Raw genomic sequence first — 20,240 nt, forward strand, 5'->3', positions numbered from 1 at the left:
TACACAGATCCCAGACGTCACCACAGAGCGGCCCCCTACCCCATCACTATAGTACACACATCCCAGATGTCACCACAGAGCGGCCCCCTACCCCATCACTATAGTACACACAGTACACACATCCCATAAATAAAAGAGCGCTGTTTTCTTTATTTGACATTCTCTTCTCCAAAACTCCCAAAACAGGAAACATTTCACAAGAATATTAAGAAAGAAAACAGGGAATGAGGGGGCAGGATGGGGGAGGGGATAAGGGTGAACGGTAGGGGGGGGGGGGGGATTGTACGACGTCCAGTCACCACACTACATATCACGGTCCCATCATCCAGAGGGTCTGAATAATGGACGTCTGCGCCCCGAGGTCAGGCATGGAGGTCACACAGGAGGAGATGAACGCTTAGCTTCACAACAGCCAATGGAGGGCAAGCTCCGCCGTCCTCTCTCACCGCAGCCGCGCCGCCCGCCACAAACACCGGAAAGGACTTTTTGTATATTTCGGTAATTTACATCTCGCTGGTCACTGATCTTGTGCGGTTTTTAGTTTGACTTCATGTTCCGAATCGTCACTTGTTTTAGATTATTTTCATTAAAGCTGCTGCGGCTCGAGAGGGGAGTGTGAGGGTTATTTTACATCACCAGCGCCAGTGACCTCCGACCTCAGCCCATCTCCTTCCATTGTTTGTAAAAGTCTAGAACATTCTTGATCTCGATGCTGGAGCTGGACACGGCCTGTAATGCAGACTGAGGGAAGAACGGAAACCCAATGAGTGCAGCTCTGGGGTATAATACAGGATCAGTAATGTATGTACACAGTCACCTCACTAGCAGAATAGTGAATGCAGCTCTGAAGTATAATACAGGATTGTAATGCAATGTATGTACACAATGATCCCACCAGAATAGTGAGTGCAGCTCTGAAGGATAATACAGGATGTAACTCAGGATCAGTACAGGATGAGTAATGTATGTACACAGTGACCTTTCCAGGAAAATAGGAAGTGCAGCTCTGGGGTATAAGGGCGTGTTCACACAACAGAATCCGCATGGATAATCTTCGCTCCTGCTTGAACATCTGGCCGTCCTAAAGGCTTCATTCTATTCAGACAGATTCTGCCGTCTGCACAAAAAAAATATTGACATGCCAAATCTTTGGGCGGACGGCGGAATCTGCCTAACCATAGAATGGAGCCTATGGGACGGCCAGATGTTTAAGCAGGAGCGTGCACAGAATCCGCCAAAGCCTATCCATGCGGATTCTGTAGTGTGACCGCGCCCTCACATAGGATGTAACTCAGGATCAGTAATGTATGTACACAGTGACCCCACCAGCAGAATAGGGAGTGCAGCGCTGGAGTATATAATACAGGTTCACTTATATAATGTATAAACACAGTGAATCTGCCCTCTCATGTACATGACTTCTATGTGTAAACAGGAAAATGGCGTCTGAAGGTGAATGTTCTCTTCATAACGTTCCAGAAAAGCCGATCCTTGGTTTCCACACAGCAGGTTCCTTCCTTGGTTTTTAACGTCTTTGGAAATCAACATTTTTCTGAAAAGGGAACCTGTGGTTTTGAGAGTTGTGCCAAGTTTCTGCTGAAATATATACAGCCACAATGCATCATAGGTTTGGAGGCACAAACATTTCCTGAGCTTTCTACTAAACATGGAAACATCCAACCGCAGCTGCTAAAACGCCACATTTAAAGGGCAAAATCAGTGGTGAATTCAGTGAAGGGGTGGCTGAAGCCTCAGAGCTGTGCTCCCCTGTCTGCAGGGCTTCCTGCAGGATCTCCTAGTATCATCCCAGGCGGTCTTACCTGCATGGGGCGAGTACATACCTGCATGGCAGAGGAGAAACACTCCGGGTCATCCAGCTGGAAGCCTGTTATAATGGTCACCATGCCTGATGTCTCCTCCTCATTGCTGCCCTGGGATACCGTCAGCTGTTTGCAGCTGTCCAGAATCTTATACAGATGCCTGTGAGGATCATTAGAAGATGGTCAAGACCTTCCTGTATTAATTTCCCACAGTGGTCTGGGTAACACAGAATTAGTAGCCATTGGCGAGGGTATGCCAGTGCCCACTGTGCCCCCACCCGTATTTCTAATCCCATACAAGCTCTGTAAGTGAAGCACTGGCATGGCGTGGCTGATGCTAGGGATGTCTCGCTCCTGGCAGCATGGAGTCCAGTCATGTCTGGACCTATGGATCCTAGTGAGTCATTGCCAACCAACCACAGCTTTTAGGGTTGTCAGGAACTTTGTGTATGACATAAAAATGAGGACTTAGGCAGCACTGATAAACCCCTGCTCACTTATCGGTGGAGCAGTTCTTCAGCCCTCAAACAGCGAGTACCTGGCAGGGGTCATATAGAGCTTCACTAGATGTGACACAAGCAGCGGGGCACAGGCTGACAGACCTTACTGAACCCCTGAGTATTAGGCGAGGGTCATACGGAGCTTCACTAGATGTGACACAAGCAGCGGGGCACAGGCTGACAGACCTTACTGAACCCCTGAGTATTGGGCTAGGGTCATACGGAGCTTCACTAGATGTGACACAAGCAGCGGGGCACAGGCTGACAGACCTTACTGAACCCCTGAGTATTGGGCGAGGGTCTGCTATTGTATACGGGCAGCATGAGAAGGAGAGGCTAAGCAGGCAGCGGGCGGAGAGCCGCTTACCAGGCGTTTGTATCCTGCCGTTTCAGCTTGTTCCTCTCAAAAATCTTGCCGGCTTCTTTCTGGCAGCGGATATACCTGAGGAGGAGTGGAGAGCGCTGATAAGCTATTAACCCTCACCGCACCAGGGGGCCACCCTGTGAGGACCAGAACAAACTCCCTCCTACCTGTTTCCCTTTTTAAACTCTGCTTCTAAATATCGGATCCCGTCTCGAGCGCCTGCGTTTTCCTTCTTCAGAAAGTCTAGGCCGTCTATTACTGTAAGGTAGAGGGGAGGACTGGGTTACTTAAAGGCTTAAATCCAGGCTTACAAAAACATGGCCACTAACTTCCAGAAACATCACCAATCCTATCCTAAGGTTGCGTGTGGGTTCTGCAGCTCAGTTCCATTGAAGTGAAAGGAGCTGAATTGTAATACCACACACAACCTAAGGACAGGGTGGTGCTGTTTTTGCAAGAAAGTAGTTATGGCCTATAAATCTGTTATTAAGCTGCTAAGCCATGGCCTTACCCGTCTGGGGGATGATGATGATGAACCTCCCACTGTTTGCGAGTTGTCTGATGACGTTAAGATGTTGGCAGAGAGCCTGAGTATCTGGTATGAGGTATGGAGACATGGCAGACTGAGACTTAGGTTGTTGTAAAGTGCCCTCTAGTTGTGATACCTCCAACTGCAGACAAAAAAAATGAAATTAGGGGATCCCTGCCGTATCACTGTATGAAGTGTCCCAGAACCTGAGCTCATTGTGTGGCCCATGGACCTTGTGCCACCATGCGGGGGGGGGGGGGGGGGGGGGGGGGAGACAGGTGTGATTACCTGCAGCCTGAGCTGGGCCATGTCTCTCATGAGACGGTTCCTCCGAGCTTCCTCCTGAGCCTGGCGATAAAAGCAGAGACACAAGCTGTCAGGTCCTGGCAGAATCACGCCTCATAACATACCAAGGGATCATCTTCATTTCCTGCCGGAAGTGGCACCGGCTATTCATGGTGCTGCCAGCTGTCACCACCCGTCTGTCACCAGTCCTCGGCTCACTGCAATTACGCTTCTGTTTCCATAAGGGAGAGGGAGCCATATATATTTATTATAAAAATTAGCTCCCTGCATGCTGGAGTACACACAGACTGACAAAGCTCAGACATGAGACCTCACAACCCATGTCCAGCAGAGTGTTACCCTGATGGAGAGTTTAGTATGGAGTCAATGCATCAATATCACCTCCCCCACAATGAAAGGCTCTCATAGTAGCAGCTATGTGTAATGATGGAGGAACCCTGCATGCCGTACACTACTCAATCCATCTTCTCTGGCAGCTGAAATTAGATTTACCCCAAGACTTGGCAGCCGACAGTCGGAAGTTTCAGGTCAACAACCACCAATAGACTGGGCTGTGGCCTATAGACTGCAGAATGAACAGAGCGCCATCTACTGGCATCAGCAAGGTACTGCATCTTGATTGAGTGGCATCTTGCTCACCATGCGGAACTGTGCCTCAGCCTGGTGCAGGATGTTGTCTTGCTGGGACTCGGCGATGCTGGTGAAGATCCCCAGCTCCGGGTTGTATTGTAGGACGTTGCCCTGCAGGTGATTGAGGAAATGACCAAAGCTTCGGATGTAACAGCTGCGCGCGATGGACTGAAAGGGAGAGTGAAGTCAGAAGAGCAGTCATAATGGGCCATTCCAGACAAAATGGCTCAAGAGAAGCGCTACCTCTTCCAGGACAGTGAGCAATGGCCGCTCCTTCTCAAAGTTGAATTTGCGATGGGCAGCCTTGAGTGGTGGCAGGTTCCTGAGAGCCGCATCCTCGGGGAGTAATATATGGTGGCTCATGTCTGCCTGCTCCGACTCCTGCAGCAGATTCTGCACCTCGCTGCACAGGGAGATTCCTGAGGAAGTGAGCAGATGACAGTCATCCCATGTCACATAGAGAGCGGATATACAGCTCTACCACCTACACGAGATTACCGCCATCCCATGTCACATAGAGAGAGTGAATATACAGCTCTACCCACCTACACGAGATTACCACCATCCCATGTCACATAGAGAACGGATATACAGCTCTACCTACCTACACGAGATTACCACCATCCCATGTCACATAGAGAACGGATATACAGCTCTACCACCTACACGAGATTACCACCATCCCATGTCACATAGAGAGCGGATATACAGCTCTACCTACCTACACGAGATTACCGTCATCCCATGTCACATAGAGAGCGGATATACAGCTCTTCCACCTACACGAGATTACCACCATCCCATGTCACATAGAGAGAGTGAATATACAGCTCTACCCACCTACACGAGATTACCGCCATCCCATGTCACATAGAGAGCGGATATACAGCTCTACCCACCTACACGAGATTACCACCATCCCATGTCACAGAGTGAATATACAGCTCTACCCACCTACACGAGATTACCGCCATCCCATGTTACATAGAGAGAGTGAATATACAGCTCTACCCACCTACACGAGATTACCACCATCCCATGTCACATAGAGAGAGTGAATATACAGCTCTACCCACCTACACGAGATTACCACCATCCCATGTCACATAGAGAGCGGATATACAGCTCTACCCACCTACATGAGATTACCACCATCCCATGTCACATAGAGAGAGTGAATATACAGCTCTACCCACCTACACGAGATAACCGCCATCCCATGTCACAGAGAGCGGATATACAGCTCTACCCACCTACATGAGATTATCGCCATCCCATGTCACATCCATAGAGAGCGGATATACAGCTCTACCTACCTACACGAGATTACCGCCATCCGAAGTATCATAGATACAGAGAGTGGATATACAGCTCTACCACCTACAGAGACCCCTGCCGTCCTATGTCACATAGAGAGAGCAGATATACGTCTCTACCGACCTACAAGAGATTACCGCCATCCCATGTCACATACAGACAGAGGAAATACAGCTCTACTCTACAGAGACTACACAAGATTATCGTCATCCCATGTATCCAGGGTAAACTTGATCACAATAACACGTTTAACTTGCCTTTCTAATTGACTTAACATAGCTCCCTGACACAATTGTGGCGTCAAGTTAACCCCGGCTACAACTCATGTTAAGCCTAACGACATCTGTATACATAAAGAGAGTGGACAAACTTATCTTCCCACCTACAGAGACCACACAAGATTACCGCTATCCCATGTTATATAGATACAGAGCAGATATACAGCTCTACCCATCTTCAGAGACCACACAAGATTACTGCCATCCCAAAACAGACCGATAGCGGATATATGTATCTACCCATCTAGAGACCACACAAGACTATCGCTATCCCATGTTACATAGATGCAGACAGCGGAAATATGGCTCTACCCATCTAGAGAGACCACACAAGCTCCACGGTACTCTTACCAGACTCTTGGATCTTGGGTGCAGACGGTAACAAGTTCAGAAGCACCGACAGTCTGTTCCATAAACTCTGAGAACTCTGAGTTAAGAAATGAAAGACGTCAGCGGCTGTCACTGGTGTACGATGTCGTCTGACCATAGAATTCTGAACATTATCTTAAAGGGGTTTTCCAGAATGAGAAAAACACAGTAAAACAAGCACCGCCCCTGTCCTATTCCTATTCAGTTTGATTTATGCCAATTGACCTGAACTGCAAAACCCAAACCCAACCTGAGGACAAGAGTGGCGGCCACGCTTTTCTAAGTCTGGATAACCCCTTTAAGCTGGCCACATGAACATAGGATGGCCGACTAGTCCAACAACCCAGTGTGTAGGTTGGCATTATTCTAATGTGTATGGCACCATTAAGCTGCTCCCCCCCAGTCCCCATGTCACAGCATCGTACCTGCGCACACATGACTATTATATCCGGGTTAGTCCTCAGCCAGTCCAGGAAGACCTTGACGCTGGTAAGAAGCCCCTCGCTGGTGATCACCTCCAGCTTTTCCTGAAGACTTCGCTCATTGGGACTTGACTTGTTGCTCTCAACGCTTTCTTCAGAGTCAGAGGGATCGCCTACAAAGATAACATAAACCACATACACATGGGGGTCCTGAAGCTTCATGGTTTATATTCAGTAATTTCTTTATACTAATGTGGCGTATCCTTCCCAGAACAAGGGGATACATTAAATGAGTTATCCAGGATTAGAAAACACATGGCTACTTGCAAAAAAACAACGCCACCCCTGTCCTCAGGTTGTGTGTGGTATTACAACTCAGCTCCATTCACTTCAACGAAACTGAGCTGCAAAACCCAAACTGAGGACAAGAGTCATGCTGTTTCTGGAGGAAAGTGGCTATGTTTTTCTATGCCAGAAATCCTTTAACATAAGCAGATTGGCCATACAGGAGCCTGGGAAAGCAGTGTTATGATTTGTCTGCTCTGAATGGCCTCCTCCTGTTGGACTCACCTTGTTCCATCAGGTCGGATTTCTCCACCTCTCCATTCACAAGTGGTTCTGGTTCTTTGGCGGCAGGGGGGACAGGCTCCGCAGGTTTCACAAAGACGTTACTAAATGTAGGAGCCAGGCGGAAGCAGCGCTTAGTCTGGAACATCTGGGTTGACATGGCTTGCAGGTTGCTTGCTATACTCGCCTCACTGGTGGTGGGACCAGGACCATTTACAGACTCCTGAGCATCCGCCTTGCTGGAGCTGACAGGTTTAGTCTCCTCCAGGATCCTGGAAGGTTCCTTGTTTTCTATTGGACTCTTTACCTCCTCTCCAGGCTCATCCTCCATGTCTTCCAGGTCAGACCGTGACTCCTGACTGTTCATGTCAGAGTCTGACTCCATGTCAAATGCGGCTTCTTCATCGCTCTTCTCTGACGCGCTCTCTGAAATGTCACTGCCCTTGGCTGATCCGTGGCTGGAGTCTGAGTCAAACCCCTCGCTCAGGTCGCTCTCGTCCACCTTCCTAACAGGTCGTCTCCTCCTGAGACGGGAGAGGCGCGAGTACTTGTGGCTCTTCTTGCTGCGAGGTTTGGCTCGCGTAGGCTTGTTGATTTGATTCATCTCGGGTTCGCCATCTTTCTCAATAACATCAGAGACCTCTCTGGATTCTGGGTCATCTGTGGAAGGAAATCATGTATTAGGAGAGTAATTATAGAGGAGACTCAAACGTACCCCAAATAAGCAGGAGAATAGGGAGGTGATTGAAGAGCCACCACATACACCACGTCCATACAGAAGGGCTTGACGTGACTCCTGGAGGGGCTGTGTAAACATCCATAAAGAACGCACCCACCTGGACTGTCATTCTGGAACGCAGGGACCGAACTCTCCTCCAGCTCAGCTTGAAGTCTGATATTTACATGGTTCACCAGATGAGAGAAGAGAGCCAGCGTGAAGGCTATAGCGGCACTGTACTGCTTGGAATCTGGAAGGGGAAAGGAGGGTAAAAGTGAGGGAACATCCTTAGAAGTGTATGTGACTTGTGATCACTGGTTTGTGCTGGTTTTCAGTAACAGATAAACGGAGTTCCTGGGGCACAGATACGGCTTTGCCTGTGTCCTCAAAGAAACTATCATAGCTGCCGGTTATGGTCTCGGGACCACTCCAGAGCACCAAGAGAACTTATTAGCACATCTCTTTATAAGCCTATGAAAAGCATCACTGGTTTCAGGATGGCCACGGCTATCGGCACATACTATCAGAGGTGTATACCTATTGCTGGTGATAGATTTCCATTAATAAAGAAAGATGTCTCACACAATAGACAGATTCCCAAAGAGTCAGTGTGGGGAAGGGTCCGACTACTGGGACCACTACAAACACAAAACCGGACGTCAAATGTTTCTCCAGTGAGTGGAGCTGCGTTGTTCACTAGAAGTCCTATAGTGAGTCAATGGAGCAGAAGCGCCTGGCTTAGTGATTCTCATGGGGGTCTTGGTGGTCACTGGTCAAGATCCCAATGACCTGCTTGTCATCTCCTATCCTATAGATAGTTGATCATTTCACCTTGCACTAAATATGCAGAACATATTTAATGAATAGGCTTTGTTTCCATACACCCCGTCTCTTTAAGAGATATTTCGGAGACTCGTTGTGACTTCTTGTCCCAGACACCTTCTCACCTGCTCTCTTCAGGCTGTGGACGCACATCAGACAGATGACTACCATCCTGAAGACCAGCAGATCCGGCAGGAAGGAATAGCCTCCTTCATACTCCTCATCCTCGCTGGCTGAGCTCAGGCTGACGGAGGAGGGCAGGTAGAACATACACAGGTTGAAATCTTCTAGGACTGACTGGCAGAGAGAGGTTAGCTCCATATCCACCGAGCTGTGGGGGTGAGGGGGTACAGGTCATCATATGGCTTTACGTACAACGCCCTAACATACAAAGCATTAGGGATACTCCAGCACCATGACAGTCTAGACAACCAGATCCATCCTGGGCGATTGCTACTTGTTACCCCATAGTGCACAGGGGGATGGAGCCTCTGACCTGCTCTTAGGCTGCAGGAGTCTCTGGAGATACATGAAGCTGACCAGTAGCCGCTTGATGTCCTTACACCTGCAGGGGGGAGAGAAAGTCAAGGATTTGCGTCACCAAAGCCTCACTCCTATGCATTAAAGTGGAAGACTGGTTAAGAAACCCCTTTAAATATGACATTACATGGCCCTGTCCTCACCTCTTCTTGCTGGGTGACAGCTTGCGGTTCTCGCTCTTCTTCAGCTGGTGATACATCTTGGCCGCTTTGTCATACAGTCTCTTCAGGTTGCCGTACGCACCTTCGAAGGAGACCTCAGACTGTATACTGTGCAGGAGACATGACAGGTACATGTCAGGAATGGATATGACAGCCATACCGTAAAACAAGCATCAGCATTGCCTGGTACACAAGCAAAGACTGGTCTTATAGGAGACCCCTCGGGAAGGATTATACATGGCGGACACCACTGAGACATTCAGATATGCTGTCGACCTGGTAACTTAGATGATATTGAATGTCTGTTACTCTAGGGGAACATTCTCCAGCTGCTACAGTCTGAATGAGAAGCTGATCTCAGTAAGGCCCACCTGCGGAACCCTAATTCTCATCTTAGGCCCCAACGTCTGATAAGAAATCCGGATAGATTTCCAGATCCTCAACATGGCCCTTGATCCCCTTCTGGATTCTTCCTCGGGACGTTCCTCCCTCTCCTTCTCTTCTCTTCGGCGCACCAAGCAAACCCTTCACTCACACCAACTGATGGATGTGTGGAGGCTCCTTCACCCACATGACAGAGACTACACCTTTTTCTCTAACCCGCATAATCTTTACTCACGTCTCGACTACTTTTTTCTTTCACACACCCACCTTGACCTGGTCACTGCCGCCTCTATCGACCCCATCTCCTTCTCTGACCATGCGCTGATCTCCCTCTCTCTCTCGTTTACCTCTCCTCAACCACGGACGTGGCGCTGGCGCCTCAACGACACCCTGCTTAGGGACCCGGGGGTCCTGGCCGAAATACGTTCGGACCTGACCAACTACTTTGCCACCAATGTCACCACGGATGCCTCTCCCCTGATTGTCTGGGAAGCCCATAAATGCTTTATTCGCGGAACATTCATTAAATTGGCCTCGCGTCTCAAGAAGGAACGGTCTGCCAAGATCCTCGCTCTGATCTCTAAAATTGCTATTCTGGACAAACAGCACAAAAGGACGCTTGCGGTAGCCACGGGGGCGGAATTGGCAGCCCTTCGGAGCTCACTGCGGGATCTTACCTTCTCAAATGCCAAGGCTGCTCTAGCTCGCTGTCGCCGTCACTACTTTGAATTCGGCAACAAACCAGGCAAGACCTTAGCCCGGGCCTTACGGTCGCAAAGAACACGATCCTTTATCCCTCATGTCTCTTCAGCATCCGGCTCTAAACTATCACTAACCTCTCAAATAGCCGACGCCTTTCGCTCTTATTACGTGACTTTATATGGCCTAACTTCGGTTAGCAACCCACCTAGCTCTGGTTCACTCCCCTCCTCCATTTCCGCATATCTTCGCGACTCGGGCCTTCCTCCCTTGCCAGAAGAGAGCGTCTCCTCTATTGAGTCCCCCATCACTGCCACGGAATGGGAATGGGCGATCAAATCCACTCCTTCGGGTAAAGCCCCTGGCCCTGACGGGTTTACCCTGCCCTACTACAAAGTCTTTGGCCCCCTTCTGAAGGAACATTTCCTTTCTGCATACAATGCCGTCTCCACTGGTTCCTCACTCCCTCCAGACTCCCTACGAGCTCATATCTCGGTGATCCCCAAAGAGGGGAAGGACCCCTCCCACTGCCAAAACTACCGCCCCATCTCCCTCCTAAATTTAGATTTAAAGTTTTTCTCTAAAATCTTGGCAGCCCGCCTGACACCACTTCTTCAACCCGTTATACACCCGGATCAGGTAGGCTTCATGCCTATGAGGGAAGCACGGGATAACACTACTCGAGCCCTAAATCTCATTCACCATGCCCGATCCTCCGACCTGCCGTCCATGCTCTTATCTACGGACGCGGAGAAGGCCTTTGACCGAGTCAGTTGGCCCTTCTTATTTGCCACTCTCCAGCATATCGGTCTCGGTCCCCATATGTTGGCGTGGATAAGCTCGTTATACTCCCATCCCTCAGCCCAGGTCTCGGTCAACGGCCTTCTCTCTGCCACGTTCTCTATCTCTAACGGCACACGGCAGGGCTGCCCCCTGTCCCCCCTCATCTTCATCTTGACTCTGGAACCCTTCCTTAGACATGTCAGGAACAATGTCAATATCTCTGGGGTGAGTGTGGGACGAGTGGAACATAAGGTAGCGGCGTATGCAGATGATCTCCTTTTCTTTCTATCCTGTCCCTCTGTGTCCCTCCCTAATCTTCTCTCGGAGCTCTCGCGGTACCAATCTCTCTCCAACTACAAGATCAACCTGCAAAAATCCGAGGCGCTCAATCTCTCCCTCCCTTCCTCCACAGTGGCTGCCCTGGAGGCCGCCTTCCCTTTTCGGTGGTCGCGCTCTTCCCTAACATACCTAGGGGTCCAACTGACGCCTTCCGCCTCCGATATCTTTAAAACGAACTTCCTTCCCATGCTGAAACGCATTGAATTAGACTTGCTGCGGTGGCACAGGGGCACTTTCTCCTGGTTTGGGCGCTGCTCTATCTTTAAAATGAACATCTTGCCTCGCTTGCTGTACCTCTTCCAGGCCCTCCCGGTGGCAGTGCCCCTGTCTTACTTCAGGCAACTCTCCATGATCCTCACTAGGTTTGTCTGGGCGCATAAGCAACCCCGATTGGCAAAGGAGGTCCTGTATCGCCCTAAATCGAGAGGAGGTTTGGGGCTTCCTAACCTTTATCACTACTACGTCGCTGCCCACCTCTCGCGAGTGGTGGATTGGCATCGTCACATTCAGACGAAACTCTGGGTAGGCCTTGAAATGGCGTTGTCCCCCCTTTCTTTACTGGCGGCCCCGTGGCTACCAGACGCCAGTCGTAGACTTGCCCAACACCCCACTATTGCTCCGACGCTAAAGATATGTCAAAAACACCTCTCCTCTGGTTTCTTAGCTCCACACCCCTCCCCTCTATTGCCGGTCCTGGGCAATCCCTCCTTCCCGCCCGGTATGGAAGATCCGGTGTTTCGCACATGGTCCCGTGCGGGCAACTTCCGGGCTTCTCTCTTCCTCTCAGGCTCGAATTGGCTGTCCCTGTCCTCGCTTAACGGTCTTGTGGACCCTACACCATTGGGGTTCTGGCGGGCGCTTCAACTACACCACTTCCTTCATTCCCTTCCTGACCCCTCTTGCTTCGCGCGGTCGCCTACTCAGTTTGAATCTCTCTGTCTGGACTCTGGCCCTCTTCGCCACACTCTCTCCCTTCTATATGCCATGTTGGGTTCGCCTCCAGAACAGCCCCCACCGCCCTTTCTCAGCAATTGGGAAGAGGATCTCAACATTACGCTCTCTGCAGCGCAGGTGGAACGCATCTTCACGTGCACACACTCTACTTCCATTGCATCTCGCCTTCAAGAGGCCGGATACAAACTGCTTTCCCGTTGGTATCGTGTACCTACCCGACTCCATCGGATTTTTCCAGAGGTCTCCCCACTCTGCTGGAGGAACTGCGGTGGGGAAGGGACCCTTCTCCATACCTTTTGGAGCTGTCCTAAGCTGGTACCTTTTTGGAGGGAAGTATGGCGCATTTCCTCTACTTTCACTGACTATCAGCTTCCTTTCTCCCCATCACTTTTCCTCCTGCATCTGTCGGAGATCCCTCTGAAGTCTTACCGCCGCTCTGTCCTCCGTCACCTGGTCAACGCTGCCCGTGCCTGTATCCCGCTGCTGTGGCGTCGACTCGAACCCCCGAGTATCTCCATGTGGCTCCGTAAAGTAGAAGAGGTCAAACGCATGGAGGACCTCACTGCGCAATTACAGGGATGCAATTCTCGCTTTTTCCGGACGTGGTTCCACTGGGAACAATTTGCCGAATCAGCTGAATTTCGGTCCCTCTTGAGTCAGTGAGAAATGGTCCCCTCCACTCCCCCCTCTTCCTCGTGTTTTCCCTATCCCTCCTTCTCTTAGCTTCTCGGTCCCCTCTTCTCTGCACTCCCCCCCTCCCTCCCCTTTTTCATTTTTATTATTTCTTCTTCTTCTTCGATTGCTGTTTGAGCGTTAGCTCACTCCCTAATTGGCTTATGTTATGCCCACCCACCCACCGGGAGCTGCGGATCGCCTTGGTGTTTGCTTAGTTTGAGTTTTATTTCTGACTACTGCTGTACTCATGGCTATATCCTGTTGATATGATTATGTGTCAGTGCACCTGTGAGTGCAATATGTTGCTGTATATTTTTTTTTGTTATATAAATTGGAAAAAGAATAAAATGGAGAATTTAAAAAAAAAAAAAAAAAAATTTAAAAAAAAGATTTCCAGATCCTCGGGGCTCTATTTAACACGGACACCCTTCAGGAGAGGTCAGGAAATTATACATCCTGTCCTATTTTTGTCTATAGAAGCATCCAGAATTCCAGACGCGCATCCAGGAATGGGTGAGAATTCTAACTGCTAGCCAACCCAGACCAGCGTCAGCACCCGGGCAGGAATCCATGGGTGCTGCATCTGGCCCTTTAAATGTATGTCAACTGGTGACAGAAAGTGTCAGAGATGTTCTTATTTACTGCTATTACAAAATCTCACGTTTTCCAGTACTTATCATCTGCTGTATGTCCTGCAGGAAGTGGTGTAAACTTTCCAGTCTGTAGAACAGGAGAGGTTTTCTAAGGGGATTTTCTGAAGCTCTGGACAGTTCCTGACATGGACAGAGGTGGCAGCAGAGAGCACTGTCAGACTGGAGAGAATACACCACTTCCTGCAGGACATACAGCAGATGATAAGTAATGGAAGACTTAAGATTTTTTTTTAGTAGAAGTAAATTACAAATCTCTAGCACTTTATGGCACCAGTTGATTTGAAATAATATTGTTTTTTTGTGAACTACCCCTTTAAATGCAGCTCTGTGTTGGCTCCCCATTCTGTCAATCACTGTTCTTGCTGAAGGCAGCATTATGCCTTGCTCTCCATCCAGCGCTCTGGCACACCATCGGAGAAGACTGCTACCGTTCAGCAGGTAAGGATGTGTGTTCATAATTATTTCCCCTCCTTTCTGTTTTTACGGTCAGGTAATCCTGACTATTTCCTATATTCTCCTTAGACTCTTTCAGCTCAGTATTTCCTGACTGTAAAACCGGTCATGACTATGTGTATGGGGCCTTACTTTGGTGGCACCAATCCCTTTCTATAGATACACAACCTGACCTACTGTAAAGCATTATGTAGATGGCACAGCACTGACTGCCAGGGTGGCATCTGCCCGTCCTCTGTACATTCAGTATACAGGGTCTGAGAAGGTGCGGTCACTCACCAGCGCAGGTAGCAGTAGGTGGCTTCCACATGGTAGTATCTGCTCCCGGCTAGTGTGCCAAGCTGGTTAAATGGCATCCCTGGAAAAACACAGTAGTCCATACTAAAGTAATGCGAGAAAGTGACCCCTGGGAAAGGGAAGAACAGCAGGCGAGAGGCATCAGCCCGGCTAATAGCCACAACTCACCCATCTGAGGCACGACCGTCAGAGCCTGGTAATAAAACCTTTCAGCCAACTTCTCTGTATCGACCAGCGCCAGTTCGTTCTGATAGCGAGCTGGAAGAGATCAATACATCCTGTAATGTGATACACTGTAAGAAGGCCTGCGCTGCTAATACAAGAGGATGGGGTACAACTGTAACAAACCCTCAGCAGCAAGACACTATGGGGGAGATTTATGAAAGGGTGTAAATATAGACCTGGTGTAAACTGCCCCCAGCAACCAATCACAGCTCAGCTTTCAGCTCTGGTAGAATATAAGAGGAGCTGTGATTGGCTGCTGTGGGTAGTTTACACCAGGTCTATATTTACACTCTTTCATAAATCTCCCCCTATAGGTCTATACAGAAATCAGTGTCTAAAAGAAAAAGCATTACAGGGGTATTCCACTCAGATATAACTTTTGATATGTTGCTGCCCAGAGTGAGACTAACAATTCCTTCCATACTTGTTATTATCTAATCAGTCTCCTTCCCCCAGCTCTCCATTGCTGATCCCTGCTGAAGACACAAAAATCTGTGTGTGAGTTTCTCTATCCGTCTCCCCTCCCTTCTGAGACGGCTGATGTAAACAAGTCCCTGGCAGGCTGTATCTGCAGCATTGTGGCTTCTTTGTAATGCTGGGAGGGATAATCACAGTGAGTTCATCAGCAACTTGACCTCAGATTAATCCTCCCAGCATTGCACTGTTGCAGATACAGCCAGCCAGAAACTTGTTTACATCACCCGTCTCAGGAGGGAGGAGGAGTGGGAGACAGAGAGAAAAGCTCACATACAGATTTTTATGTCTTCAGCAGAAAGCAGCAGCTGAGAACTGGGGGAAGAAGACTGAATAGATAATAAGTTTGGAAGGAATTGTTGGTCTCATCATGGGGAGCAACATATTAAAAGTTATGTTTGAGTGGGATACCCCTTTAAGCTTCCCAATCACTGGCAGCAAGCAGTGATATAAGAAATGAACACTAACAAAACATTATAAATTACAGAGGCATGTCAAAGTTCTGATCTGGTTCTGAGGGTCTGGGTGATGGGACCCCCACAATCAGCAGAAGGAGCGGAGTGCTTCTCTTCCTGGTGATGAGTTCCATAGACTTACTAAAGACTCCATCCTCTGCAGGGAGATAGGGAGAGGACCTACACCCTGACCGACCCATACTCCTCGTGTGCCTCCATGACATGTCCTAAACTAAATGACAGTAATGCTGCGCTGATCAATCTCACCCAGGTCTCCCAGGTACACCAGACATCTATGGCACGCCATCTGCGCCCACTCCATCTCCTTAGCTGAGGCAGACACTGGCTTCTTGCATCCTGCGATAAGAATACAAAAGGTGGTAACACAACCATACAGACCAACAGAGTGCCCGTCACTGGCACGTGTCAAAGGTTTTCACTGCTGACAGGCCCACTGATCACAAGAATGGGCCGGGAGACGAGAGCATGGCCCTGTTTTTATTGTTTTTATTGTTTTTTTCTTAAATGACAGCACCCAGTTAAAGGGGTAGTTCATAAAAAAAAAAATTTTCAAATCAGCTGGTTCCAGAAAGTGTAATTTATTTTTAATAAATCTCCAGTGTACCAGTACTTATCAGCTGCTGTATGTCCTGCAAAGTGATGTATTCTTTCCAGTCTGACAGAGTGCTCTCTGCTGCCACCTCTGTCCATGTCAGGAACTGTCCAGAGCAGCAGCAAATCCCCATAGAAAACCTCTCCTGCTCTTCAGACTGGAAAAAATACACCAGTTCCTGCAGAACATACAGCAGCTGATTACGAAGTAATGAAAGACTGGAGATTTTTAAATAAAAGGTAAACTACAAATCTCTGGCATCAGTTAATTTAAAAGAATTTTTTTTTATGAACTATCCCTTTAAGGGTATATTCACACGGGCGGGCTCGCAGCGAGAATGGTCCTGTCAGTTCCCATACACTACATACTTGCTGCGGTCTAAACGACCGCAGCGAGTATGTAATTATACCGCGCTTAACCCATTCTACTCCCGCCGGCTCCCCCGCTATAAGCAGCATACATTACCTGTCCTTGCTGCACGGGTCCGGCGTCCTGCTCTCCTGTCCGGCCAATTAGTGTGTTGCCCAGCCGCAGCCACTGATTGGCCGGGCGGGAGAGCAGGACGCCGGACCCGTGCAGCAAGGACAGGTAATGTATGCTGCTTACAGCGGGGGAGCCGGCGGGAGCAGAAGGGGTTAAGCGCGGTATAATTACATACTCGCTGCGGTCGTTTAGACCGCAGCAAGTATGTAGTTTATGGGAACTGCCAGGACCTGCCGGGCTCGCAGCGAGAATCTCGCTGCGAGCCCGCCCGTGTGAATATACCCTAAAGGTGAGGTCCACTTTTAGTTAGCTTTCAGTTTATATTACAGTGACTTCAGTATCGGTGATCGAAATAAATGCAGGATGTGGATGGGCGACTACTCCAGAAACCCACAGCCCGCAGCTCTGTAATACCCGCACACAACAAAGAAGCAAACCTGTAGACTGACCGATGAGCGGGTCGGAGACATGGGTCCAGTCGATGCAGCACTGCAGCTCCAGCTGGTAGTGGGACTGGATGTAGAGTAGGAGGTGCTGGTAGAAGCCCACCCCGGCAATCAGGTGGGTGCGGTAGGCGCATTCTAGAGCGCTGCGGCTGTGTATGTGCTGTGTGACAAAGACCAGACATTGTGAGCACTATATGAATCAGAGGGGCTCCCCCTGACCCACAGAGCTCACAATCTAGTGCTCAGCACCCGTCACACACAGGACTCACCTTCTTGTTGGTTTTGATCAGCTGGATGACTTCATAGTAGACTTTCCTCCATAAAACTTCTTCAGCTTTCCTGCCATACTCCACAGGGTGAAGGAACATAAGCTTGACACACAATTCCCGCAACCTGTAGGGGGGGCACCACATGGGTTACAGACCCCCGCCAATCCATGTGTTACACAGCCCCCGGCAAAGAGATGCCTGTCTGTATGCAAGGGTTCTTATACTGGACTGTAGGAAGCTACATAACGATTATAGGGGGCTCTATACACCAAAATCACAACCCCCAACCCACCCAAAACAGAGGACTCACTTGTTCCGTAGACTGATGTTTTCAGGCTTGAACACGTCTTGATAGGCCGTCTTGTTGGAAATGATGTGATCCAGCCGGTGCACCGTCTCCACCACAGCCCTGCCAGACCAACACAGGAGAAAGATCAGCGGGAAGCCACACTATGAAGAGCCGAAGATCAGCTAGTACACACCTCCCCATAACTGACAACATGTGACCTAAACCTCTCATGTCCCCCCTCACACTGTCCCCTCATCCTCTCATGTCCCCCCCTACACTGTGCTCTGATCCTTCCATGCCCCCCTTACACTGCCTCTGTGACATACAGTCTGTCTATGGGAGGGATCGCGCGCCTCTGTTTTCCACGTCTCTCCACTCGAGACTAGGAGAACGGAGGCGCGCGATCCCTCCCATAGACAGACTGTATGTCACAGAGGCAGGCGGAGAGTTCCGTTGCAAAATTCCACCGATTTTACTCCATGTGAACTGGCCTTAAAGGGGAACTACCTGGAGGTGGGAGTAATCTAACCCGCTGATATGTCCCTATTGCAGCAGAGACGCCATGGATGAAGGGATGTCTCTTATCTTCATCCTCGATGCCGTTGTGGTGCAGTTTGGCATTTGCTCCATTGTACATACAGACCATTATAAGAACTGGAGCCACTCTCTGTGTATTATCAGTGTGAGATCAGTGGCCCAAGCTCATTTAACCCTTTGAAAACACCTGTTTCTTATTTAAATTAGGAAAAAATGGCTATGTGCCCACTTTGATGCCAGTTTTTATACCCAGAACCACTTTGGGCCAGGCTGGACTCTCTTGGATGTGATGCAGGGCATCCCTCTCTGTGTATTATCAGTGTGAGATCAGTGGCCTAAAGTCAATTTTATTTTTAAATCAGAATTTAGTGTTTTAACTTTGATAGCAATTTTTATGCCAACCTTGGGGTCCTTTTGGCCATTTTTATCACAGGTCCCCTCACTTATGGTAGGGTATGAATATTATACATTTTCGGTAAGAATAATAGCTAAAACAGGAAAAAAAAAAATCCTCTGAATAAGAAACTGCCGAATAAGAAACCAACTTCAGCCTCGTTGGTCCTCCCATGTCCCCCCCCGCACACCGTCCCCTGGTCCTCCCATGTCCCCCCCCCGCACACCGTCCCCTGGTCCTCCCATGTCCCCCCCCTCACACCGTCCCCTGGTCCTCCCATGTCCCCCCTCACACCGTCCCCTGGTCCTCCCATGTCCCCCCTCACACCGTCCCCTGGTCCTCCCATGTCCCCCCTCACACCGTCCCCTGGTCCTCCCATGTCCCCCCCCGCACACCGTCCCCTGGTCCTCCCATGTCCCCCCCCGCACACCGTCCCCTGGTCCTCCCATGTCCCCCCCCTCACACCGTCCCCTGGTCCTCCCATGTCCCCCCTCACACCGTCCCCTGGTCCTCCCATGTCCCCCCCCCCTCACACCGTCCCCTGGTCCTCCCATGTCCCCCCTCACACCGTCCCCTGGTCCTCCCATGTCCCCCCTCACACCGTCCCCTGGTCCTCCCATGTCCCCCCTCACCCCGTCCCCTGGTCCTCCCATGTCCCCCCTCACCCCGTCCCCTGGTCCTCCCATGTCCCCCCTCACCCCGTCCCCTGGTCCTCCCATGTCCCCCCTCACACCGTCCCCTGGTCCTCCCATGTCCCCCCTCACACCGTCCCCTGGTCCTCCCATGTCCCCCCTCACACCGTCCCCTGGTCCTCCCATGTCCCCCCTCACACCGTCCCCTGGTCCTCCCATGTCCCCCCTCACACCGTCCCCTGGTCCTCCCATGTCCCCCCTCACACCGTCCCCTGGTCCTCCCATGTCCCCCCTCACACCGTCCCCTGGTCCTCCCATGTCCCCCCTCACACCGTCCCCTGGTCCTCCCATGTCCCCCCTCACACCGTCCCCTGCTCCCCTCATGTCCCCCCTCACACCGTCCCCCGGTCCTCCCATGTCCCCCCCTCACACCGTCCCCCGGTCCTCCCATGTCCCCCCTCACACTGTCCCCTGTTCCTCCCATGTCCCCCCTCACACCGTCCCCTGGTCCTCCCATGTCCCCCCTCACACCATCCCCTGCTCCTCCCATGTCCCCCCTCACACCGTCCCCTGTTCCCCTCATACTGTACTCATGTCAGGATGTCCCTCCTCTCCCCCCGTATGCTCCGTCTTCTCACCTGTACAGCCGCTTGGTGTGCAGCACCTTGGCCTCAGGCTCGCTGTCACCGGTTCCCTGGCTCATCTCTCCGGTCAACACGGATCTACCGAGTCCGCCATGTCTGTCATCGGCAAAACCTCGCGAGAGTAGAGGGGAGATTTTCGAGTAGGCGTGCCTGGACCGAACGTCACCGGCCGCCGCAGAGTGGGCGGAGCTACAAGGTG

The 20,240-nt window shown here is 50.4% G+C and overlaps 1 protein-coding gene across 2 annotated transcripts; it reads right to left on the reverse strand.

Annotated features, from left to right (window-relative positions):
- Positions 1–126: 126 nt before the first annotated feature.
- SMG5 (SMG5 nonsense mediated mRNA decay factor) lies at positions 127–20,186 on the reverse strand. Of its 2 annotated transcripts, none has more exons than XM_069951389.1 (22): positions 20,036–20,186; positions 17,856–17,954; positions 17,546–17,669; positions 17,280–17,436; positions 16,002–16,091; positions 14,749–14,838; positions 14,563–14,641; positions 9,326–9,451; positions 9,139–9,207; positions 8,768–8,973; positions 7,939–8,070; positions 7,106–7,762; positions 6,539–6,708; positions 6,096–6,171; positions 4,393–4,568; positions 4,159–4,317; positions 3,502–3,561; positions 3,196–3,355; positions 2,852–2,942; positions 2,688–2,762; positions 1,842–1,980; positions 127–741 (listed from the first exon to the last, which is right to left on the reverse strand). In XM_069951389.1, exons 1-22 carry the CDS (start codon positions 20,098–20,100, stop codon positions 658–660), a joined length of 3,084 nt encoding a protein of 1,027 aa, XP_069807490.1. In that variant the 5' UTR covers positions 20,101–20,186; the 3' UTR covers positions 127–657. The 2 variants fall into 2 exon arrangements, with proteins under 2 accessions (XP_069807490.1, XP_069807489.1); XM_069951388.1 differs by having other exon boundaries at positions 17,268–17,436.
- Between the last annotated feature and the right edge of the window lie 54 nt (positions 20,187–20,240).

The sequence above is a fragment of the Dendropsophus ebraccatus genome, chromosome 13 (assembly GCF_027789765.1).
Source record: "Dendropsophus ebraccatus isolate aDenEbr1 chromosome 13, aDenEbr1.pat, whole genome shotgun sequence".
NCBI classification, from domain to species: Eukaryota; Metazoa; Chordata; class Amphibia; order Anura; family Hylidae; genus Dendropsophus; species Dendropsophus ebraccatus.

Excerpts from the sequence above, each read along its gene's own strand:
- SMG5 (XM_069951388.1), bottom strand. The coding sequence starts at position 20,100 with ATGAGCCAGGGAACCGGTGACAGCGAGCCTGAGGCCAAGGTGCTGCAC. Across the intron at positions 16,092-17,267 it reads GCTCATCGGTCAGTCTACAG|GATGCAAGAAGCCAGTGTCT; the intron begins GTTTGCTTCTTT and ends TTCTTATCGCAG. Across the intron at positions 14,642-14,748 it reads GACGGTCGTGCCTCAGATGG|GGATGCCATTTAACCAGCTT; the intron begins GTGAGTTGTGGC and ends GTGTTTTTCCAG.